Source organism: Maylandia zebra, linkage group LG16 (genome assembly GCF_041146795.1).
Source record: "Maylandia zebra isolate NMK-2024a linkage group LG16, Mzebra_GT3a, whole genome shotgun sequence".
In the NCBI taxonomy this organism is placed as follows: Eukaryota; Metazoa; Chordata; class Actinopteri; order Cichliformes; family Cichlidae; genus Maylandia; species Maylandia zebra.
This window is the reverse complement of record NC_135182.1, coordinates 20,810,673-20,836,159: the sequence shown is the minus strand read 5'-3', so window position 1 is coordinate 20,836,159 and position 25,487 is coordinate 20,810,673. Positions and strand designations below refer to the sequence as shown.

Here is a 25,487-nt window from a genome sequence, read left to right as displayed (position 1 = left end):
AACAGTTTCACTGTCCCCTCTGAGTTAATTGCATAGCAACCATAGCAACGCATGTATTTTCTGAAAAATCACAATTTTGCAACTGAAGACTTAAAGAGAGATAAGATGAAAACAGTAGAAGATCTGAAAAAGCTGAATCATACAGGAATAGCCCAATCATTTGAGAACGTTTTAAAGTTTGAATGGAGTTTCTAGGTGAAAGTATGAGGCAGTAGTTAAGTTTCAAAGACAAGAAAGTTTTAGCAGAATTGTGGAAGTTTCCCATTCATTTCAATGGGACAAATTAAAGGAAAAAAGTGTAATATTTTAAAAAGTATAATAGTAATAAACACCAAAAGTCATAGCCGGCATAAGCAGAAAGAGCAGAACAGTTTAGAGTTTGAACGGTGAAAATAGCACAAAAATTGTGGAAGTAGATCCACGGCGAAAAGTGTACGGAAACACCCGGAATAATAAAGAACTAGAAAAATTTGCATTTCCTGCGAAAATGCTGTGTGGATGCCTTAACGCTGAAGATGTCTGCAGAAAAAAGCTGAAAAAGTTGAAAAAAAAAGGTTGACCTGAGCAGGATTCAAACCTGGCCCTCCTGGTCTAAGGGCAGCTATTTAGCTCACTGAGCCAAAGTCATTCTCACAAAGAAGAGGTGGAGAGATTGACAATTGTGCTGAAATGAGCAGAAGCTGCTGAGAATTGTGCTGATAAGAGGTGGAAAGGCTGAAAATGTTTCAGAAGAGGTGAATAAGCAGAATTTGGGCAGAAAAGAGGTGAAAACTCTGAAAATTTTGCTGAAAAGAGTTCAATCAGCAGAATTTCTTCTGAAAAGAGTTCAATCAGAAGAATTTTGCTGAAAAGAGTTTTTTTCTGAAAACAGCAGAAAAAACTGAAAATCTTGCTGAAAAGAGTTGAATGAGCAGAATTTGTGCTGAAAAGAGGTTTTTGCTGAAAACAGCTGAAAAAGCTGGTATTTGTGCTGAAAAGTGGTGAAAAAAACGAAAATTGTGTTGAAAAGGGGTGAAAAAGCTTAAATTTGTGTTGAAAAGAGTTAACAAAGTTTAACTGTTGACTGAAAGAAATGTTGCCATAAGCGGGATTTGAACCCAGGCCTCCCAGTCTGAGAACGGACGCTTATCTCACTGAGCTAAAACACAACTCAGTCCAGCATGCAAAATCAGTGAGGCCATTGATAATGTGTTCCATTCATTTCAATGGTCAAAAGTCATAACAAACATCAGCAGAAATAGCAGAATATTTTAAAGTTTAAACATAGTATTTCTGCTAAAACTTAGTATTTAAACTAAATAACATTTTTTTTCCTGCCAAATCATAGCATTTGTGCTGGAACACAGAATATTCTGCCAAATCCTACAATTTGTGCTAAAACATTATTTATGATTTAGTAGAAACACTGGGACTTGGTAGAAATACTATGATTTACATGAAATACTTTGACTTAGCAGAAGTACTACAATCTAGGAAAAAAGTACTACAGCATAGCAGAAATTCTATCATTGAGCAGAATTACTAGGATTTAGAAGAAATACTAAGATTTGGCACAAACACTGATGTGGCTCAAGAACCTTTATTGTGCAGTTATACTATGATTTGGAAGAAATACTATGTTTTAGCACAAATACTATGATTTGGCTCAAATACTATGATTTACCAGTAATACTATGTTTTGGAACAAATACTACACTTTGTCACAAATACTATAATTGAGTACAAGTACTATAAGTTTACAGAAATACTATGATTTAGCAGAAATGCAGTGTTTTTGCAGAAACACTGTAATTTCGCTTAAATAGTATGAAATAGCAGTAATACTATGATTTGGCAGAAATACTACTTTTTAGCACAAATACTATTGTACAGAATGGTGTACGTCAGTTTAATGCTGGGTGGTGCTGCAATAGTAACTATCCTCGGTCAGAAGGAGAGGCTGACATCCAGGGATTAGATTACCACAGGTGGAGTTTATTGCGGTCAGATGTGGAGAGGTGATATGGTGTGGTTTCTATGATTAAGAACAGGGTATGCATTACAACATGCATACAGATTAAAGATTAAGAAAACTGGCAACAAATTCCTCCACTACAAATCAGTCTGATACCACTTTTTACAGGGTTCCCGTTTACTAAGGCACTACCCAAAAGGCGCCACAAGAGGGCAGTCCAACACAAGAGATGACCTATTTACACTGATGCACTTAGTAAACAGCCCCTACTTAGCCACTACATAATACAGTGATAATGCAGTATTCAAATTCAAACAAATACTATGATTTGGCAGAAATACTATGACTGAGTAGTAATACTATAACATAACAGATTTCCTAAAAAAAACTATGAAATTGCAGTAATTCTATGACTTGGCAGAGATACTACGTTTTAGCACAAATACTATAACAACGCAGAAATACTATGACTTAGTAGTAATACTATAACATAACAGTTCAATGTTCTTGCACAAATACCACAATATGGCAGAAATACTATGTTTTAGCACAAATACTGTGATTTGGTATAAATACTATGATTTGGCACACATACTATATTCCGCAGATACACTATAACATAACAGATATTCTAAAACTTAGTAGTAATACTATAAAATAACAGAATTATTATTTGGGCACAAATACCACGATTTGGCAAAAATGCCATGATTCAGCACAAATATGATGACATGGCAAAAATACTATGATTGGGTACAAATACTATGATTTGGCACAAGTACTATGATTTAGTACAAATACTATGATTTGGCAGAAATACTCTGATTTAGCAGACGTACTATCTTTTGGTAGAAATTCCTGCTAAAAGGTAGTATTTCTGCGTTTTAGCAGAAATACTGTAATTTGGCATAAATACTATGATTTGGCATAAATACTATGCCTTAGTAGTAATACTATAACATAAGAGATATACTATGGTTTTGCAGACATACTATGTTTTTGCACAAATACCATGATTTGGCACAAATGCTGTGATTTAGCAGAAATACTATGATTGGGTTCAAATACTATGACTTGGCAATAATACTGCGTTTTAACAACAACTACTGAGATTTGATTGAAATACTATGATTTAGAAGAAATACTATGACTCCATACAAATACGATGCTTTGGCACAAATACTATGATTTGGCAGAAATACTATGACTTAGTAGTAATACTATAACATAACAGATTTCCTAAAAAAAAACTATGAAATTGCAGTAATTCTATGACTTGGCAGAGATACTACGTTTTAGCACAAATACTATAACAACGCAGAAATACTATGACTTAGTAGTAATACTATAACATAACAGTTCAATGTTCTTGCACAAATACCACAATATGGCAGAAATACTATGTTTTAGCACAAATACTGTGATTTGGTATAAATACTATTTGGCACACATACTATATTTCGCAGATACACTATAACATAACAGATATTCTACGACTTAGTAGTAATACTATAACATAACAGAATTATTAATTGGGCACAAATACCACGATTTGGCAAAAATACTATGATTGGGTACAAATACTATGATTTGGCAATAATACTGCATTTTAACACAACTACTGAGATTTGATTGAAATACTATGATTTAGAAGAAATACTATTACTCCATACAAATACGATGCTTTGGGACAAATACTATGTTTTGGTTCCAATACTATGATGTGCAACAAATACTATGATTTGGCACAAGTACTATGATTTAGTACAAATACTATGATTTGGCAGAAATACTATGCCTTAGTAGTAATACTATAACATAAGAGATATACTATGGTTTTGCAGACATACTATGTTTTTGCACAAATACCATGATTTGGAACAAATGCTATGATTTAGCAGAAATACTAAGATTGGGTACAAATACTATGATTTGGCAATAATACTGCGTTTTAACAACAACTACTGAGATTTGATTGAAATACTATGACTCCATACAAATACGATGCTTTGGCACAAATACTATGATTTGGCACAAATACTATGATTTGGCACAAGTACTATCATTCAGTACAAATACTATGATTGGGCAGAAGTACTATGTTTCAGTACAAATACTATGATTTGGCAGGAATACTCTGATTTAGCAGAAATACTATGTTTTAACATAAATACTGTCTTTTGGCAGAAATTCCTGCTAAAAAGGACTATTTCTGCTTTTTAGCAGAAATACTGTAATTTGGCATAAATACTATAATTTGGGATAAATACTATGATTTGGCACATATAATATATTCAGCACATATATTATAAAATAACAGAAATATTATGATTTGGCCTCAAAACCATGATTTTGCACAAATACCATGATTCTGCAAAAATACTATGATTTAGCAAAAATACTATGATTTAGCAGAAGTACTGAGATGTAGCAGAAGTACTGAGATGTAGCAGAAGTACTATGATTGAGGAGTAATACTTAAACATAGGAGAAATATTGATACACAGACACACATACACAGACAGTAAAGGGAACAGGAGCTGTGGAGAGTCTGGGCTTGGTATATGTAGGTCAGTTAAATTAGCTGCACCTGCTGTAGTCAGCCCTTACACACACAGACACAGACACAGAGAGAGGTGTGAGTTTTCTTCAGTGTATTTCTGACATTCAGGATTCCACTCGAACAAATGGCCATAATTTCCTAACCGTAGAGGCTAGAACGGTCATTCAGGCATCGTTTTATTCAGAAGAGATGGGGGAATCTTCAGGTCTTCATAATTCAGAGATAAAACATAAATTATTAAAGATATATGACTTGTAATACACTGTAACTGAGTAGAGGCGAAGCAAAAACTGCCTTGACTTGCGCTCAAACAACCTTTGGTAACTCTAAATCTATATGGAGCATCAAAATCATTCTTTCACCGTAAGAAACAGCAGGCTTTGGTGAACAGTTATGGAAATTTTCAGGGCTCTGTGGAAATCCATCAAAAAATATGACGAGAGAAAAAAGTGCCTCATTTCCAGTGTTTGAAATCTGATGAAATCTGAGCGAGGGACAAATTTCCTACCCTCAAACAAGTCCAACTCATTTCAGAACGGTAATAGGTGAGAAAGAAATTCTTGAATTGTGAGCGTCAGGAGTGTCTGAACATATACGGGGACAAGCCTCATGTCTTAACTTTGCTTCGTTAAGGAGATATGACAATTTGAAAATGCCTCTCATTAGAGAAATCCAGCGGTGATTTTGAACAAACTCTCCATTGAGTTTATATGGAGAGTTTTCTGACTTTGTGTTACTCTGAGGAGATTTGCAAAATATCTATGAGTCCCACAACAATGATAGGGACATTTTCTGAAAGCCAGCAAAAATACCTACGTTTTGATGTATAATTTGTGGGGCTTGAGTGGAAATTGAGCGAGTAGCAAGAAGTTGTTTGGACATGAAGAGAAAATTCAAACAGTTTCACTGTCCCCTCTGAGTTAATTGCATAGCAACCATAGCAACGCATGTATTTTCTGAAAAATCAAAATTTTGCAACTGAAAACTCAAAGAGGGATAAGATTAAAACGGTAGAAGATCTGAAAAAGCTGAATCATACAGGAATAGCCAAATCATTTGAGAACATTTTAAAGTTTGAATGGAGTTTCTAGGTGAAAGTATGAGGCAGTAGTTAAGTTTCAAAGACAAGAAAGTTTTAGCAGAATTGTGGAAGTTTCCCATTCATTTCAATGGGACAAATTAAAGGAAAAAAGTGTAATATTTTAAAAAGTATAATAGTAATAAACACCAAAAGTCATAGCCGGCATTAGCAGAAAGAGCAGAACAGTTTAGAGTTTGAACGGTGAAAATAGCACAAAAATTGTGGAAGTAGATCCACGGCGAAAAGTGTACGGAAACACCCGGAATAATAAAGAATAAAGAGAAACAGGAACTCAATAGTGTGGATGCCCATTGAGGGCATCCACACAATAAAGAGAAACAGGAACTCAATAGTGTGGATGCCCATTGAGGGCATCCACACAATAAAGAGAAACAGGAACTCAATAGTGTGGATGCCCATTGAGGGCATCCACACAATAAAGAGAAACAGGAACTCAATAGTGTGGATGCCTATTAAGGCATCCACACAATTAAGCATATTAGGTGATGTGCATCTCTGTAATGAGAAGGGGTGTGGTCTAATGACATCAACACCCTATATCAGGTGTGCATAATTATTAGGCAACGTCCTTTCCTTTGGCAAAATGGGTCAAAAGAAGGACTTGACAGGCTCAGAAAAGTCAAAAATAGTGAGATATCTTGCAGAGGGATGCAGCAGTCTCAAAATTGCAAAGCTTCTGAAGCGTGATCATTGAACAATCAAGCGTTTCATTCAAAATAGTCAACAGGGTTGCAAGAAGCGTGTGGAAAAACCAAGGCACAAAATAACTGCCCATGAACTGAGAAAAGTCAAGCGTGCAGCTGCCAAGATGCCACTTGCCACCAGTTTGGCCATATTTCAGAGCTGCAACATCACTGGAGTGCCCAAAAGCACAAGGTGTGCAATACTCAGAGACATGGCCAAGGTAAGAAAGGCTGAAAGACGACCACCACTGAACAAGACACACAAGCTGAAACGTCAAGACTGGGCCAAGAAATATCTCAAGACTGGTTTTTCTAAGGTTTTATGGATCGATGAAATGAGAGTGAGTCTTGATGGGCCAGATGGATGGGCCCGTGGCTGGATTGGTAAAGGGCAGAGAGCTCCAGTCCGACTCAGACGCCAGCAAGGTGGAGGTGGAGTACTGGTTTGGGCTGGTATCATCAAAGATGAGCTTGTGGGGCCTTTTCGGGTTGAGGATGGAGTCAAGCTCAACTCCCAGTCCTACTGCCAGTTTCTGGAAGACACCTTCTTCAAGCAGTGGTACAGGAAGAAGTCTGCATCCTTCAAGAAAAACATGATTTTCATGCAGGACAATGCTCCATCACACGCGTCCAAGTACTCCACAGCGTGGCTGGCAAGAAAGGGTATAAAAGAAAAGCTAATTACATGGCCACCTTGTTCACCTGATCTGAACCCCATTGAGAACCTGTGGTCCATCATCAAATGTGAGATTTACAAGGAGGGAAAACAGTACACCTCTCTGAACAGTGTCTGGGAGGCTGTGGTTGCTGCTGCACGCAATGTTGACGGTGAACAGCTCAAACACTGACAGAATCCATGGATGGCAGGCTTTTGAGTGTCCTTGCAAAGAAAGGTGGCTATATTGGTCGCTGATTTGTTTTTGTTTTGTTTTTGAATGTCAGAAATGTATATTTGTGAATGTGGAGATGTTATATTGGTTTCACTGGTAAAAATAAATAATTGAAATGGGTATATATTTGTTTTTTTGTTAAGTTGCCTAATAATTATGCACAGTAATAGTCACCTGCACACACAGATATCCCCCTAAAATAGCTACAACTAAAAACAAACTAAAAACTACTTCCAAAAACATTCAGCTTTGATATTAATGAGTTTTTTGGGTTCATTGAGAACATGGTTGTTGTTCAATAATAAAATTATTCCTTAAAAATACAACTTGCCTAATAATTCTGCACTCCCTGTAGTATGAAGTGGAATGGATATCAGATTGTCAGTTGGTAAAGATAAGGGAGGTTTCCAGTTCCAGTTCAGCCTCCAAAATGTAGTTTAGGCTACGTCCATACGTATAATGGTATCTTTGAAAACAGAGATTTTCTTCTTCTTTTTTTAATCCTGTCCACACGTGCAGTTTTAAAAAATATCTCCCTTCACATGGAAACTCTAAAAGCCAAATGTTAGCCAATCAGAAATTTAGAAGCCTGGGAGGGAAAGACTAAACAGGGTTTTGTAACCTCACAAAACCTTAAGTAGTTCTGAAAAGTTTTTGTTTCTCTGGAAAGGCAGATAATTGTGTTACTTTTCAAGTGACATTTTCAAGTGCCTTCATCATTTCAAATGTTAATAACTAAAGACAGTATTTTGGCTGTTCTGTAGACGGGGTTCGTATAGGTGCTTGGAATCCTTTAATTTTAATATAGACTTTTCAAGGTTTGAAAAGTGCTTGAATTTCAGATGTGGTGCTTAAATGTGCATGAAACTGTATTAATTTCACCACAAATAACTATCTGACCGAATAGTTTTCTTATCAGATAAAGAAATAAAATTAGTCTAAAAGCAAAATTTCTCCACCTGGACTGCCTTGCATACGGTGGCCCCTAGAGACAAAGCACGTACAAAATCCAAAACACATGAAAACTCCAAAGCACAAACAAGTGCTGTTTGGCCCCCAGGGGTTTTCTGAGTGAAAATTTTCTGCTCGAAAATTAAATGACCAAAAAACTGGAGTATTTCTCTGCAATTACAAACTCTGTGTAAACAGTATTTGTGTCAAATAAAATCAAAATAAAGCTAACACTTGTGAGATGTCATCAGAGATGTGAATAATACTGCGGATGTTACTATGTCAAAGTTGCTGTGACTCAAACATAGAAAAATTTGATTTGTTTTTTTTTTTATATCCCTTGCCTAATTTTAAAGTATTTTATAGCATATAACACCTTTGAAAATATTCTTTGGTTCCCATTTAACTCCAGAAAATCATAAATCAAAATATGGATATTACCTGTCCACAGATTCATGGTGCAGTAACTGCCTGGTGTCTTTGCTCTTTGTTTGGTGTTTGTAGACATGGTTTACATGAGCTTTTAGCTGAGATTCAGAGGTTTCTGTGGACACTACTCATGTCAGCACTTATACAGTGGGGCAAAAAAGTATTTAGTCAGCCACCGATTGTGCAAGTTCCCCCACCTAAAATGATAACAGAGGTCAGTAATTTGCACCAGAGGTACACTTCAACTGTGAGAGACAGAATGTGAAAAAAAAAATCCATTTTTACAAACCAATTCTGGTTCATCAGTTTCACTCAACAATCGGCCATGTGCGTATGAAAACAAAGGCACTGCGCATGCGCGTTTTACTCCCATTCTATCGCGATATTTCATTTTCCTATCGTTGCCTAACATTATACCGGTATTACCGTGAACGGTATAATATGGCCCAGCCCTAGTTCTGGGATCTTTGCTCACCGTTCTCATGATCATCTTGACCCCACGGGATGAGATCTTGCGTGGAGCCCCAGATCGAGGGAGATTATCAGTGGTCTTGTATGTTTTCCATTTTCTGATGATTGCTCCCACAGTTGATTTTTTCACACCAAGCTGCTTGCCTATTGTAGATTCACTCTTCCCAGTCTGGTGCAGGTCTACAATACTTTTCCTGGTGTCCCTCGAAAGCTCTTTGGTCTTGGCCATGGCGGAGTTTGGAGTCTGACTGTTTGAGGCTGTGGACAGGTGTCTTTTATACAGATGATGAGTTCAAACAGGTGCCATTCATACACGTAACGAGTGGGGGACAGAAAAGCTTCTTACAGAAGACGTTACAGGTCTGTGAGAGCCAGAGATTTTCCTTGTTTGAGGTGACCAAATACTTATTTTCCACCCTAATTTACGAATAAATTCTTTACAAATCCTACCATGTGGATTCATGGATTTTTTTTTTCACATTCTGTCTCTCACAGTTGAAGTGTACCTCTGGTGCAAATTACTGACCTCTGTCATCATTTTAAGTGGGGGAACTTGCACAATCGGTGGCTGACTAAATACTTTTTTGCCCCACTGTATTTCTGACCTCGTGTTATAATCGATTAAACGTGATCTCCTCCCTTTTGCCCCCATTTTTGATGTTGTGGGTTAAATGATCAGGCATGACATTCTCATAATAAATCAGATAAAATACTGCAAAGAATTAATCCTGCATTTGTGTGATTGAAATGTGTGTGCAGTGACACTGTTTTAAAGATTTGGCCTAAATAATTCTGGAGTGAATGAGCCTAAACATGATGACCGGACTAGTGACACCATATCACCTGTGACACTCACACACGCACGTATGACTTTGCCAGTTTCAGCTGAAACAATTTCAGTGTTTAGAACCATGTTCCAGAGTTTTTAGTTCACCGTTCATGAGGTTTCAAGAAGAAAATGAAAGACAGATCTGAATGTTTGAAAGTGTTTTGGAAAAACTCTGTAAAGAATAGATGAACAATACTCAAAGGATAAATTCAACTGTTTTATTTTGTTAGATAAGTTGAAAAAAAAGTTAAACAAGCAAGTAAATAACGAAACAAGGTAAAACGAAGTAAGTTCAAAAAGTTAACAAGTAAATAACGAAACAAGGTTAAATGAGGTAAGAGCAAAAAGTTAACAAGTAAATAAAGAAACAAGGTTAAATGAAGTAAGAGCAAAAAGTTAACAAGTAAATAAAGAAACAAGGTTAAATGAAGTAAGAGAAAAAAGTTAACAAGTAAATAAAGAAACAAGGTTAAATGAAGTAAGAGAAAAAAGTTAACAAGTAAATAACGAAACAAGGTTAAATGAGGTAAGTTCAAAAAGTTAACAAGTAAATAACGAAACAAGGTTAAATGAGGTAAGTTCAAAAAGTTAACAAGTAAATAACGAAACAAGGTTAAATGAAGTAAGAGCAAAAAGTTAACAAGTAAATAACGAAACAAGGTTAAATGAGGTAAGTTCAAAAAGTTAACAAGTAAATAACGAAACAAGGTTAAATGAGGTAAGTTCAAAAAGTTAACAAGTAAATAACGAAACAAGGTTAAATGAAGTAAGAGCAAAAAGTTAACAAGTAAATAACGAAACAAGGTTAAATGAGGTAAGTTCAAAAAGTTAACAAGTAAATAACGAAACAAGGTTAAATGAAGTAAGAGCAAAAAGTTAACAAGTAAATAACGAAACAAGGTTAAATGAGGTAAGTTCGAAAAGTTAACAAGTAAATAAAGAAACAAGGTAGAGGTGAGAAAACCCCAACAATCCCCTCTGAGCAAGCACTAGGCGACAGTGGGGAGGAAAAACTGCCTTTAAACGGGCAGAAACCTCCGGCAGAACCAGGCTCAGGAGGGGGCAGTCAACTGCCGGGACTGGTTGGGGGGTGAACAGAGGTGGAGCAAGACGAGGCTACATCAGTTGAAGAAGCAGTATTGTCCCTCTACCGGAAAAAGCTGAAGAATCTTTTCTTCTTTTTCATGGACTTTTCCACGAGCGCCTTTTTGTCCAGGATGAGGGTTCTCAACTCCTCGATGGTTTCTGTGTTTTGCCTCTCTAGTTTCTTGCATGTTTGTTCCACCTGTTCTAATGTTGCTTGTGTTTCTTTAAGCTTTTCTTTGAGGTCTTTGGATGTTGCCTCCTGTGTCAGCTTTGCCTTCTGCAGGTCTGCATTTCTCACTTGATCTTCTTTGTGCAGGCCTTCTAGCTGCTCATTTCTTTTCTGGATATCGCGGAGCGTACACTGCAGGTCCTCATGCGTTTTGTCTTGTTTTTGCTTTTGGGCCTGCATTTCTGTGTTTTCCCGCTTCAAGTTGTTGAATTCCAACAATATCCCCTTAATGAGCTCTGAGTTGTTTTTGGCCATGTGATCAATCTTTTTCTGCATGTGTGAGCATCGTTTTTCTAGTGTTTCCTTTTCTCCCTCCAGCTCACTTGTTTTGACCTTCAGTTCATCACAGAATCCTTGCAACTTTTGATTTTTACTCTCAAAGTCCTTGATAATGCACTTTTCTTCTGGCAGTCTTTCTTTCTGTTGCTCTTTCTCTTGAAGGAGGTCTTTATTTTGGACCAATGTTTGTTCCAACTCTGCCTTCACCATTCTGTACTTTTCCTGCATGCCTTGGAGCTCGCGCTGCAGGTCTTTTTGCTTTGTGTCCTGTTGTTCCTTCTGTTGGAGGACTTCTTTATTTTTTTCTTCAGCTTCATCAAGCTTTCTTTGGAGCAGGTGATTCATTTGGTCCATGTATTGCAGATCCCACTCCATTTTATCAATCGTCGCTTTCCTGCCTTGAAGCTGCTCGGACATTTCTTTAACTTCAGCGCTCTTTTTCTTGTTTTCTTTGATGAGGGATACAATCTGCTCTCTGGCTTGAGCAAACTTGATCCCCCAGCCCTCATTAATAATGTTGATGTTGGGCTGGCGCTGTAGTGTTTCTTCCAGGTGTTTGTTTTGTGCTTCCATCTGTAAGCACTTCTTCTCCAGGTGACGTTTTTCTTCTTCAATTTGTCGAATTTTGTTCTGGAGATGGTTGTTTTCATTCCTACTCTCCTGTAATGCCCTTTGGATGGATAAGAGGCCATTTGGAGAAATTGGCCGGCCACGCGTGGAAGGAGAGGCGGCGAAATCTTTTTGTCTTGGTTGCCGTAATCTTGGATACATGTTGGCGTTTGTATCCGATGACTCTGAGAGGTTTCCAAATTTTTCTGTAGTGAACGTTTGAAGGCTGCAAACACAAAGGCTGCGAAGAAACGAACTGAAAATTGCTGTTTCTCACCCCTATTTATAGAAAAACTTCAAAGGATCCTTGTGACATCCTTGTGACATCCTTGTGACATCATCACTCCTAAGCCAATCAGATTGTCACATGACATTTTGGAATGTGGAATGGGGATATGTTTTTTTTTAAACAGTTTTCAAATGTAACTTAATATTTAAGTGTTTCTTACTTGACCCGCTTAGTCGATTAAAAAGTTAATTGCCACGAACACCCCTAATGTTATATAACAGACCACAGAAAAGGGACAGGTTTTTTTCTACGTGACAGAGCTATAATAAATGTTTTGTTTTTTTTAATTATCCTACTTTTTCTAAAAGGGAACATTATTTAAAGAATATGTATTTAATTAAAAACTCTGTATTCATCTAAAGGGTATACCAAGAAGGGTGAGCTTCCTGCTTGAAAAGGAAATGACCAAAATAAATGTATTTCTCTGCAATTACAAACTCTGTGTAAACAGTCTTGGTGTCAAAATAAAGCTAACACTGGTGAGATGTCATCAGAGCTGTAAATATTACTGCAGATGTTACTATGTCAAAGTTACTGTGACTCAAACATAGAAAAAATGATTTTTTATTTCCCTCACCTAATTTTTAAAAGTATTTTATAGCATATAACACGTTTGAAAATATGCTTCGGTTCACATTTAACTCCAGAAAATCATAAATCAAAATATGGATATTACCTGTCCACAGATTCATGGTGCAGTAACTGCTCTTTTAACTGTCTGGTGTCTTTGCTTTGTTTGGTGTTTGTAGACATGGTTTGCATGAGTTTTTAGCTGAGATTCAGAGGTTTCTGTGGACACTACTCATGTCAGCACTTATATTTCTGACCTCGTGTTATAATCGATTAAACGTGGTCTCCTCCCTTTTGCCCCCATTTTTGATGTTGTGGGCGCAAATGATCAGGCGTGACATTCTCATAATAAATCAGATAAAATACTGCAAAGAATTAATCCTGCATTTGTGTGATTGAAATGTGTGTGCAGTGACACTGTTTTAAAGATTTGGCCTAAATAATTCTGGAGTGAATGAGCCTAAACATGATGACCGGACTAGTGACACCATATCACCTGTGACACTCACACACGCACGTATGACTTTGCCAGTTTCAGCTGAAACAATTTCAGTGTTTCAAACCATGTTCCAGAGTTTTTAGTTCACCGTTCATGAGGTTTCAAGAAGAAAATGAAAGACAGATCTGAATGTTTGAAAGTGTTTTGGAAAAACTCTGTAAAGATTAGATGAACAATACTCAAAGGATAAATTCAACTGTTTTATTTTGTTAGATAAGTTGAAAAAAAAGTTAAACAAGCAAGTAAATAACGAAACAAGGTAAAACGAAGTAAGTTCAAAAAGTTAACAAGTAAATAAAGAAACAAGGTTAAATGAGGTAAGTTCAAAAAGTTAACAAGTAAATAACGAAACAAGGTTAAATGAGGTAAGTTCAAAAAGTTAACAAGTAAATAACGAAACAAGGTTAAATGAGGTAAGTTCAAAAAGTTAACAAGTAAATAACGAAACAAGGTTAAATGAAGTAAGAACAAAAAGTTAACAAGTAAATAAAGAAACAAGGTAGAGGAGAGAAAACCCCAACAATCCCCTCTGAGCAAGCACTAGGCGACAGTGGGGAGGAAAAACTGCCTTTAAACGGGCAGAAACCTCCGGCAGAACCAGGCTCAGGAGGGGGCAGTCAACTGCCGGGACTGGTTGGGGGGTGAACAGAGGTGGAGCAAGACGAGGCTACATCAGTTGAAGAAGCAGTATTGTCCCTCTACCGGAAAAAGCTGAAGAATCTTTTCTTCTTTTTCATGGACTTTTCCACGAGCGCCTTTTTGTCCAGGATGAGGGTTCTCAACTCATCGATGGTTTCTGTGTTTTGCCTCTCTAGTTTCTTGCATGTTTGTTCCACCTGTTCTAATGTTGCTTGTGTTTCTTCAAGCTTTTCTTTGAGGTCTTTGGATGTTGCCTCCTGTGTCAGCTTTGCCTTCTGCAGGTCTGCATTTCTCACTTGATCTTCTTTGTGCAGGCCTTCTAGCTGCTCATTTCTTTTCTGGATATCGCGGAGCGTACACTGCAGGTCCTCATGCGTTTTGTCTTGTTTTTGCTTTTGGGCCTGCATTTCTGTGTTTTCCCGCTTCAAGTTGTTGAATTCCAACAATATCCCCTTAATGAGCTCTGAGTTGTTTTTGGCCATGTGATCAATCTTTTTCTGCATGTGTGAGCATCGTTTTTCTAGTGTTTCCTTTTCTCCCTCCAGCTCACTTGTTTTGACCTTCAGTTCATCACAGAATCCTTGCAACTTTTGATTTTTACTCTCAAAGTCCTTGATAATGCACTTTTCTTCTGGCAGTCTTTCTTTCTGTTGCTCTTTCTCTTGAAGGAGGTCTTTATTTTGGACCAATGTTTGTTCCAACTCTGCCTTCACCATTCTGTACTTTTCCTGCATGCCTTGGAGCTCGCGCTGCAGGTCTTTTTGCTTTGTGTCCTGTTGTTCCTTCTGTTGGAGGACTTCTTTATTTTTTTCTTCAGCTTCATCAAGCTTTCTTTGGAGCAGGTGATTCATTTGGTCCATGTATTGCAGATCCCACTCCATTTTATCAATCGTCGCTTTCCTGCCTTGAAGCTGCTTGGACATTTCTTTAACTTCAGCGCTCTTTTTCTTGTTTTCTTTGATGAGGGATACAATCTGCTCTCTGGCTTGAGCAAACTTGATCCCCCAGCCCTCATTAATAATGTTGATGTCGGGCTGGCGCTGTAGTGTTTCTTCCAGGTGTTTGTTTTGTGCTTCCATCTGTAAGCACTTCTTCTCCAGGTGACGTTTTTCTTCTTCAATTTGTCGAATTTTGTTCTGGAGATGGTTGTTTTCATTCCTACTCTCCTGTAATGCCCTTTGGATGGATAAGAGGCCATTTGGAGAAATTGGCCGGCCACGCGTGGAAGGAGAGGCGGCGAAATCTTTTTGTCTTGGTTGCCGTAATCTTGGATACATGTTGGCGTTTGTATCCGATGACTCTGAGAGGTTTCCAAATTTTTCTGTAGTGAACGTTTGAAGGCTGCAAACACAAAGGCTGCGAAGAAACGAACTGAAAATTGCTGTTTCTCACCCCTATTTATAGAAAAACTTCAAAGAATCCTTGTGACATCCTTGTGACATCCTTGTGACATCATCACTCCTAAGCCAATCAGATTGTCACATGACATTTTGGAATGTGGAATGGGGATATGTTTTTTTTTAAACAGTTTTCAAATGTAACTTAATATTTAAGTGTTTCTTACTTGACCCGCTTAGTCGATTAAAAAGTTAATTGCCACGAACACCCCTAATGTTATATAACAGACCACAGAAAAAAGACAGGTTTTTTCTACGTGACAGAGCTATAATAAATGTTTTGTTTTTTTTAATTATCCTACTTTTTCTAAAAGGGAACATTATTTAAAGAATATGTATTTAATTAAAAACTCTGTATTCATCTAAAGGGTATACCAAGAAGGGTGAGCTTCCTGCTTGAAAAGGAAATGACCAAAATAAATGTATTTCTCTGCAATTACAAACTCTGTGTAAACAGTCTTGGTGTCAAAATAAAGCTAACACTGGTGAGATGTCATCAGAGCTGTAAATATTACTGCAGATGTTACTATGTCAAAGTTACTGTGACTCAAACATAGAAAAAATGATTTTTTATTTCCCTCACCTAATTTTTAAAAGTATTTTATAGCATATAACACGTTTGAAAATATGCTTCGGTTCACATTTAACTCCAGAAAATCATAAATCAAAATATGGATATTACCTGTCCACAGATTCATGGTGCAGTAACTGCTCTTTTAACTGTCTGGTGTCTTTGCTTTGTTTGGTGTTTGTAGACATGGTTTACATGAGCTTTTAGCTGAGATTCAGAGGTTTCTGTGGACACTACTCATGTCAGCACTTATATTTCTGACCTCGTGTTATAATTAGAGATGGACCAATCCGATATTACGTATCGGTATCGGTCCGATACTGACCTAAGTTACTGGATCGGATATCGGAAAAAAATAAAATATATATGGAGCGACTGCCTCTTCTTGCTGCGACTTCAATCATGAAACTGATCAATGATCAGCTGATCGGCTTTTCTGTCACGAGTCCGTGTCTCTTGTTTGCTTTTGGCCCACTTTGCACCAGAAAGAGGAAACCAGCAGCTGAACAACAGCAGCACGTTTAAGCTTGATCAGCTGTTGTTAGAATTTATTTAATATTACTTTCTACTCGAGGATCTTTTTCTACGTAGCTGACGCTGGTAACTGTGCAGGGGCGGATCTAGCAAAGTTTAGCCAGGGGGGCCGATAGGGCATTAACAGGGAAAAGGGGGCACAAAGACATACTTTTCTTTCTTATTCTCATTTAAAATGTCGAGCTTTTAATAAATAATTATCTGACACCCAAAGTTTTAATTTGATGTAAAATGAATAGAAGTCCATTACTGTATATAGTAACTATTAAGTCTAATATACCCTAGTAAGCTATTTATTCCTTTGGGAAGGTACCATCTGTGCAGTCTGCAATTTTGTTGAAGAAAGATGTTGAATCTATTTAATATTTCTTGAAAAATAATTGATTTCTGTGCATTTTTTTTCACACTGCATCAAATTAAGGTTGATTACGTCGATTAAGCATCATGAGGTGGCGCGTGAGGGGTGGTTCCCTATTTTTTATTTATTTATTTTTGTCTTTGCTGGGAGTTGGAACCCTATTAGTTAGGTTGCTTAATATTTACGCTAAGTACTCTTTAAAATACCAGAATAGGGAGGATGGTGTAGGTTTAAGTTTATTAGATTGATCAGTATTGCTGAACTATGAAATATTCTCTTTTGCATACAGGTATAACAGAATAGCTTTAGTGTAGTTGTTGTTTTAAACTTGAGTATGAACTTATACAAAATGCAGCAAGATATTTAAAAAACAGTTTTGTTGATTAAAAAACACTATATCGGATTCATATCGGTATCGGCAGATATCCAAATTTATGATATCGGTATCGGTATCGGACATAAAAAAGTGGTATCGTGCCATCTCTAGTTATAAACGATTAAACGTGATCTCCTCCCTTTTGCCCCCATTTTTGGGGGATGTAGGTGCTTAACTAGTTAAAATAACAAACATCTGTCTCCTTTTTTTGTGTCACATTAGAAAGAAGCATCAATATCTGATGAGAAGACTTATTAATTTGGCCTTGCTGTGTATTATTGGAGCGTTTGGTGCAGTTTTCTTCTTTTGTGGGGTTGTTTTTGTTCAAGTGGAGATGAATATCTTTAACAAGTTGATTTGTTCACATTTGTAATTTTAATTTTTAAGAGAAATTTGTTTTTTGAGTTTGTACACTATATGCATAGTGCACCATTTCCTTTTTCAGTATTTGTCTTTGGTGCAGTTTTCTATGTTTTAACAAAAGGGGAACAAAGGACATTTAAGTCAAGCTAAAATGATTTGTTTTCATTTTTACTTGGCCTTACTGAGGTGATGATAAGCGGAACATGCATTCTTTTTTTATTTTTTCTAGTAATGTGCTGGAAAAGCTTAAAAATGGACCTTGAAAGTTACATTTATTTAAAACCAACATCTGGATTTGGGTTGTGAAAGCGTCTGTGTTAAATGCAGAAACCACATCCGAAGTTCACTCTGACGCCTCTGTCTTTCTAAATGGAGGGACAGAAACTGCGCCTGTATATGTAAGAGTGTAAAAAATGCAGATAGTCAGATTAACAGCAATAGTATTTTGTCTATGTCCGCCATTATAGAAATTAATCTAGTGTAAACAATAACGTGGCGCACAGCGTGACATCAAAAACGGTGCACACCTTTGACGTTGCGTGAGTAAATCTCCGTTTTCCTCGTCGCCTAAATGCAAAAAGTGAGTTTTCGAAAATCTTCACGCTGGCAGGAGTTTTAAAAAAATCTCTGTTTTCAGTGACACAAAACGCCATTTACATGTGGATGAAAGGCCCAAACGGATAGAATCATAAAATCTTTTCAAAAATACCCATGTACATGTGGACATAGGCTTAGACTGTCCACTAATGTAACCTTGGGAATGTGTCGGTCGTGGGTCTGTTACAATGTTCTGCACTGTTGTTTTTTTGTTGTATCTGACTTCCTGTCTTTCTCACCTGCTCTTTGCATCTTGACCTTTTTGTCAAGAAAACAGACCTGATGGAAAGAGCCTTTAAGTTGTGTGCTAATTAGAAACTGTAAGAAATCTGCATCTTTTGCGTTCTGATTTTATTAAATTAGGCAACAAACGGAGTACAAGAGATGGACTCCTACTCTCTTGAGAACGACGGGATCTTCTTTCATCCTGATGATTCAGGAAGAATTATCCATGTGGGACCTGTCACCATAAAGTGAGTGCTCCGGTATTTATTTAACATCATCATATTATCTTATTTGCCAAATATACTTATTGTACAATATTTGTGTTTTGGTTTTTTTATATTCCAGTGTCCTAAAAATCCTCGGTGAACTGAACAGTGCTCTGCCATCTAAGGTCGTTGAGGATTTCTCCCTGAAAACCCACCGAAACAATGTAAGTGTAAAATTTATTTGCTTGAGATTTTTAGTTGCTGTCCTTTGCTTTCTGAATAAATGTAATTGACCTGCGATGGATCAGCCTTTTACAATAAATCAGCCTGGCTACAACAGAGATGGAAGTCTCCTATAGAGGTGAATTGTATGCGTATAGTTTATAATTTCAGAAAATGTAAAGTTTATGCTTTCCATCTCTTGTAGCCTATCTCCCAAGTCACTGTGACCTCATCAGGCCGCACAGTAAAAAAAAGATTTCAACAACTGGATGATGACCCATCTCAAAAGGTAAAAATAGGATCTAATTAAATTACTAACTTAAATACCAATATATGATTGTGACAGGAAGTGAATAATATTTTTATTCCTCTTACAATGCAGTAAGGGTCCTGACATTCTTGTTAATTACTTGAGTGACTTGATGCACTATGACAGAGCATACATACCCCTCTGGAGTACACCAGTAGGCTCCTCCTGTAGGATGTTGTGGCTTGCCTCACCATAAAAACAGAAAGGTGTTGACAAAATCTAAAAACTCCCAAGATCCCAATCAAGAATTCACAGCATGCCAGAACAAGCAGACCGTCTGCTGCCGTCATTTTTGAAGCCAGACACCACGAGACATCCCCCAAAGTCCCTTGCATGCCCCAAGGGTTTGGATGACAAAACGGATCCACAAATCCGGATTAAGTTGTTCTCTTATTTAAACCAAGAAGCAAACACAATATCAACATTTTTATTATTTATTTAGTTATATTTATATATATATATATTTGTTTCTTAATATAAATAAGATCTTTTTCTTCTTATTTATTCAAAAAGCGATATATATTAGTTTTTCCTCTGTAATAGACCTAAACAAAAAAAAATTCCGTTGACAATTTTATCCATCATGGCAGACATGACTCAATCCTGCCTACACTTCCTCTCCTGTAAATACCTCTTAATACTGCAAATCTGCAGCTAAAACTAGCAAACTGATGCAGGGTTTATTTCTCTTTGCAGCTGAATTTTCATGCAAAACAGTTTTTTCTTCCCCAATCAGCTGTAAGACGCTGATGAGGTATTGTCAACACCCCACCAGGCTTAAATAGATTTACAGCTCAGTGATAAAAATTCAAAATGAATGAGGATCTTAAGTCGAATTCAGTCATCATACAAGAGCCTCTGTCCTTAAAAACACCTTTCAGAGGTTTCCTGGCTCAAAATGGGCCTTTGGAGGTGAGTATGTATGTAACCTAAATTGGTCTCCATGTAACATAAGGCAGAGAGCGAGTGGGAGTTTCCATATCCTGGGGGAAAGCCAAAGCCTCTTTTGTGTGCGCCAAAATATTTTTAGAAGAATAAAAAAAACCCTGCATATTTATTTAAAGTGCAGAATATTCAGGATGGCAGCTCAATAGATTTTTATACATTTAATTGTCCTTACACATTTCCTCAGGTGAGATATGTGTTGGGTAATGTCCTCTGAAGAATTTCATTGATAAGCTTTCAGGTTTAAACACTGCAGGCAAGTAGAGCTGTTCATTAAAGAGAACATGGTACGTAGCACTTAATTCACAACGGCCTTTTGATTATGCAGACTTTCCGAATGGTGGAATATGAGGATGAGCTTGACCTTTTGGCAATCGTGGTAACCAATGGCGAGGAGGGAGAAGGAAGAGCGTGCATCCAACTCCATGACAACCAGACCGGACAATTACTGCGGACGATCGATTTGATTGAAACCTGGGATGAGGTGAGTAACTTGACATGAGTATGCAAACATCAGGGCGAGTAGTCTGGATGTGGATTAATGTGTGCTCTTCTCTTTTGTTTCAGACAAATAAAAACGAGGTGTTCTTCGACAAAGACACGATTGTTCATATTGAACAAAAGAACGCCAAGTTCTGCTGCCATGTTTACAAACTGTTCACCACCAAAACATAAGCGGTGCAAAACTGAATCAAAGCTGCTGTAAAGCTTTTCATGATCACTTAAGATTTTTTTTAATATGATTTCCTTCTCCTATATATATATATTTTTTTTAAATATATGGATCTTTGCATCCTAAGTTCATATGATTACTCTTGATTATCACTATTTTTTTTTTCTGTTATGATTATTCTAAGTCTGTACCATTAAACTTGATCTGACTTTTTTCCTTTATTCTAAAAATAAAATAAAATATTTTTCCAAGTTGCTCTGTATTTCAGCCTTCTCTTTTTCCGTCATGCATATCCAAATTGTAAGATATTGATATTTACTCTGAGCCAGGATCTGAGATAGTTATGCGATTGTTTGCTTGATGTTAACAGTCAGAGCTGATGAAATTGCTTGACGCCATCCTAATGATGTACGTTTCAGAAAAGTGATTTGCCAGCTGCAGTGCACTCATGCAGATTAAATGTGGTGACAGTGTCACACTTCACAAATGATTGTCGCATGCAAATTGCGGGTCTATTTACATGCATGGGTTACAGATATGAGGTTTTGATTTTCCAAAAAGTCTCCAAATTAACGTGAAAGGAAAATCTCATAACAGGAACAGGAGTCTTATGTATACCAAGTTTCTATAATTTTTTATAAAGAGTTTCTGTATTCAATATAAGATGTAATACAAGAAAATAGAATGTCACAATGGGAAGTTAGGGTGATCACGTGTTTGTCTTGTCCCACATATTGAGATAGTATCACACATTTTGATTGACTTCAGTTTACAAAAAAGATGCGATGGTATTAAATATCTTAATTTTAGCTCTTAAATATGCTCATAGGAAATTAAAAGTAGCAGTACAATAAAGTATGTCTGTTCTTTACTGCATAGATCCCCAAATTGAAACCAGTTAGTTTGTGTGTTCTAGCTAACCTTTAAGTTAGGTTTATCAAAAGCATATATTATCTCACAGAATTAGTCAAATTTCCTTTGCAAATCTTGACACTTCTCAAAAATTAAAGGAGGACTTTAGGGATATCAATCTGTCACAGTGTGAATCCTTTTCCCCTGTCTTGGCACAAAGTCACAGCGGATGTGGTGGAGAGGTAACAACAAGACAACCCCTCCCCAAAAGGAAATGGTTTAGCAGAACTGTTCCTTTTCCTGTATCCCTTCTGACAGAAACATGCACGAGTAGGTCATTTTGTGGGCAGTGACACTGGCAGTGTTTCCACTGTCATTTACATGAAGAAGCAGATATTGGTCCTGCTGCTGGGTTGATCCCATTCTTTGGCGCTGTCCAGCTCTCCTCATGTAATGGCACACTTGGTGTCTCCTCTAAATTCTTGAAACTATCCTTGGAGTATGTTTGGTAAATAATAAGAGAGGAAAACAATGTTCCAACATGAGAAGTTCTGTTTTGTATTCATTGTAAACAGTTTGTGTTTTCTGTCTTCTTTTTTTTTTTTTTTTTTTTTTTTTGTAAACTATATCCACAAATACCCAATAAAAATATTTTGAATAAAAAAACGATCCTTGGAGTCACAGCAAACCTTGCAACAGCACATATGGATGTTTCACCCTTGAGGAGCTGGACTACCTCTGTAACCCAAATGGGCTGAAGGTACTGACACCAACAAAAAGCAAAATAAAATAAGAGAAAAGAAATCAGCCAGGAAGGATAAGAAAAGAGCAATGATCTGTGGCCACCAGCTGCAAAACCACTCAAGTGTTCTTCTTTAATAAGTTTTTAAATAATGAATCTTCAGTTGTAACAAAAGTGGCTTTGAGCTTGTTTGTAGGATTATGTGTCTTAATGTTCCAACCCTAAATGTTGTAGCTGTCTGTCAGGGTAAGTGACACGTTAATATTTACAGTGTAGGTATAGCTTTAAAAGAAAAGAGCAAAGGGTTGTCTTCATGTTTTCTTTGTAATGTGTCTTGTGGTGCATTAGTAAGATATAAATAGGGGGGATAATGAGAAAAGTGCCTATTCATAAAACGCAGTACAAAGCAAAACCAGAGCCACAGATGTCTAGTCATGCCCACATGGCTGTTTCTTTAATCCCGCTGGAGCTCAGACTTTGAAGGACTGCGTAGACGTGGAGTTGTGTTGTAACGGGAGTCAGAGGGTGACGCAGCACCAAAAACCCCCCAAAACATCTTATAAAACCGATCCCAGACTCTCTTCTGTAACGACAAAAGTTGCAAAACACCCTCCCTCCAAACGTTTTCTCAGCTCGGGGTCACGTGACCGCGGTCCCTCCTCAACGGGCAGCGCTGAGTTGTAAGTTGTTATTGTACCTGACAGCAGCCGCTCCGGTCCAGTCTCTGCCTCTCCCCCGCTGCAGACGCCGATGGAGAACCTGAAGCACTTCTTGCTGGCTTTGTGTGCCGCCACCGCCGCCGGCTTTGTTTCCATAATCTTCGTCTTCAGATGGGTTCTGTATTTTAAGGAAGGTTTGGCCTGGGATGGAGGGCTCGCCGAATTCAACTGGCATCCGGTATTAGCAGTCACTGGATTTATTTTCTTGCAGGGGATAGGTAAGAAGGGTCTTTATTATCTTTATAAGACATAATTGAGACTAACTGTTGAAAGTGCACTTCTTTTTCTTATACCACGACATCTGCGGGATTAAAAGGTGCAAATAAAAATCCAAAATTGACGTCTTCCTTCACATTTTTCAAAGACTTTTTCAAAGTGGGCTGGCTTGGATTGCTTGCCTGCCTGATTCTAGCCTTCATTGCGTAATGAGGGAATCACAAGCTGGCAGTACACTCGTCCTTCATCTAAAGAGAGAAACTTATGATTGAACATGCACTGTGACATGGCATATAGATTTTACATGCATTACAACACCTGTGTGCTTCCCCCCCCCCCTATGATTTTCATGAGGCTATGAGACCCAAACATTACATCCTAGATAGTATAAAGCAAGTAAGCCTACAACTTTAGAAATATGTAGTCAAATTTATTTTATTTTAATTAAAAAAAAAAAAAAAAGCTTTATTGTTGCCTTAAGTTGTTGCTAACTGCCTGTCTTACTCTCTCTTGCAGCAATAATAGTCTACAGGCTCCCCTGGACCTGGCAGTGCAGCAAACTCATGATGAAGTTCATTCATGCAGGACTGAATTTGTTAGCCTTCGTTTTTGCTGTTATAGCCATGGTGGCAGTTTTTGACTTCCACAATGGTGCCAACATTCCCAACATGTACAGTCTGCACAGCTGGCTGGGCCTCACGGCTGTTATACTGTACGGTCTGCAGGTAAATAGATGCAATCATTTGGTATTTTTAAAGCAGTTACAACAAAGACCTACTTTTGTTACATATTGAAGATAAGAGTGTCGTCTAACATTTTACCTAAGAAGCACAGTTATTGCAGGGTTTTTGTAGCTACTACTACCATTAGACTGGACTGTTAACACATCTAAAGTATAACAGTATAGCTTTCTCATTTTTCTCTGAACCTCTTACTGGTGGTTCTAAAAGACTAAGTCATAGTGGACAGCAGTCTTCAGATCTGAAGTGGGTTTTATCTGTCTCTCTCTTTCAATGGGCAGCTTGTTCTTGGAGTTGGCATGTACTTGATACCAGTTACACCTGTGTCCTGGAGAGCAGCGTTTATGCCTCTCCACGTCTACAGCGGTCTTTTACTTTTTACCAGTGTCATAGCCGTGGCACTTATGGGCATCACAGAGAAACTCATCTTTGGCCTGTAAGTATTAAAATAGAGAGTGAGAGTAGTTAAAAATGAGATGAATACAGTGTAAATGCTGAACAGTGAGAATAACTTTCCTCTGTTTACATCACAAAAGGAAAGACCCAAAGTATAAGGATTCTCCCCCAGAGGCAACTTTTGTGAACGTACTGGGAGTCCTCCTGGTGCTTTTTGGAGGTCTGATTCTTTGGATTGCCACTCGAACATCTTGGAAACGCCCCAGTGACCAGATCTTGCATAGTCTGCATACCAATGGGGGAGGTGAGGACAACAGTAAAGTCACTTCAGCATTGTCTCAACTGCCGGATGGATCTGATGCTTACGGTGCTGGAGATGCCAGGAAGAGGAGTAACAAATTTGATGAACAGGTTAACTGATAGAAAAAGTAAAAAAAGAGTGGATTAATGTATGTGCAACCAGTTTAAACGAACAAGGGAAATCAAAAGGAACGCATCAAATTGTTACATTCCTGTACTGCTCTTCGTTTCTTTTTAGTTTTCACTCTCGCACCTTAAAGTACTTCATTTTGATTTTTTTTTTCATTTCTCCAGTGTTTATGTAAGTGCATGTAAATAATGGTGAGCTACTACTGTATTAAGATTACACAATGATTTAAAAATAGGCATACACTGCACAATTTAATCACTGCAGGTTTTCTATACACTAAATACTCTATTGTATTTTCTTAGTTTGATACTGACAGTATATTTTATAATAAACATTTGATACATATAAAATGTCTCCATTATTCACATTGTAAATTTAAATCAGTAGTGAAAGAGAGAAACTACATGCTCTTGATAGTGATTGTATTGTTATTATTGTAGATGTTAATATTTTTTTAATATATATACATATATTATTTTGCATATGTGAAAAAAAAAACGTGGAACATTTAAAACAGTACTAACCAGGTGCACTAATTAGAAA

At 37.3% G+C, this 25,487-nt stretch overlaps 2 protein-coding genes across 3 annotated transcripts in view; both read left to right on the top strand.

The window, feature by feature from the left end:
* The window catches only part of dcaf17 (ddb1 and cul4 associated factor 17), a 29,682-nt gene extending 8,578 nt beyond the window's left edge, over nt 1-21,104 (top strand). For both annotated transcript variants that reach the window (XM_004557716.3, XM_076875002.1), the window contains exons 10-14: nt 18,632-18,741; nt 18,839-18,923; nt 19,127-19,210; nt 20,505-20,660; nt 20,744-21,104. In XM_004557716.3, the coding sequence (XP_004557773.2) occupies nt 18,632-18,741; nt 18,839-18,923; nt 19,127-19,210; nt 20,505-20,660; nt 20,744-20,851 (543 nt within the window). In that variant the 3' untranslated portion in view covers nt 20,852-21,104. The remainder of the gene's footprint in view (nt 1-18,631; nt 18,742-18,838; nt 18,924-19,126; nt 19,211-20,504; nt 20,661-20,743) is intronic.
* Nucleotides 21,105-23,093: 1,989 nt separating this feature from the next.
* cybrd1 (cytochrome b reductase 1) lies at nt 23,094-25,294 on the top strand. Its single transcript, XM_004557722.6, has 4 exons — nt 23,094-23,380; nt 23,895-24,103; nt 24,400-24,554; nt 24,655-25,294. Exons 1-4 carry the CDS (start codon nt 23,194-23,196, stop codon nt 24,932-24,934), a joined length of 831 nt encoding a protein of 276 aa, XP_004557779.3. The 5' UTR covers nt 23,094-23,193; the 3' UTR covers nt 24,935-25,294.
* The last annotated feature ends 193 nt before the right edge of the window (nt 25,295-25,487 follow it).

Coding starts and splice junctions, on each gene's coding strand:
- cybrd1 (XM_004557722.6), top strand. CDS start 23,194: ATGGAGAACCTGAAGCACTTCTTGCTGGCTTTGTGTGCCGCCACCGCC. Junction 24,104..24,399: donor TTATACTGTACGGTCTGCAG/GTAAATAGATGC, acceptor TTCAATGGGCAG/CTTGTTCTTGGAGTTGGCAT. Junction 24,555..24,654: donor GAGAAACTCATCTTTGGCCT/GTAAGTATTAAA, acceptor ACATCACAAAAG/GAAAGACCCAAAGTATAAGG.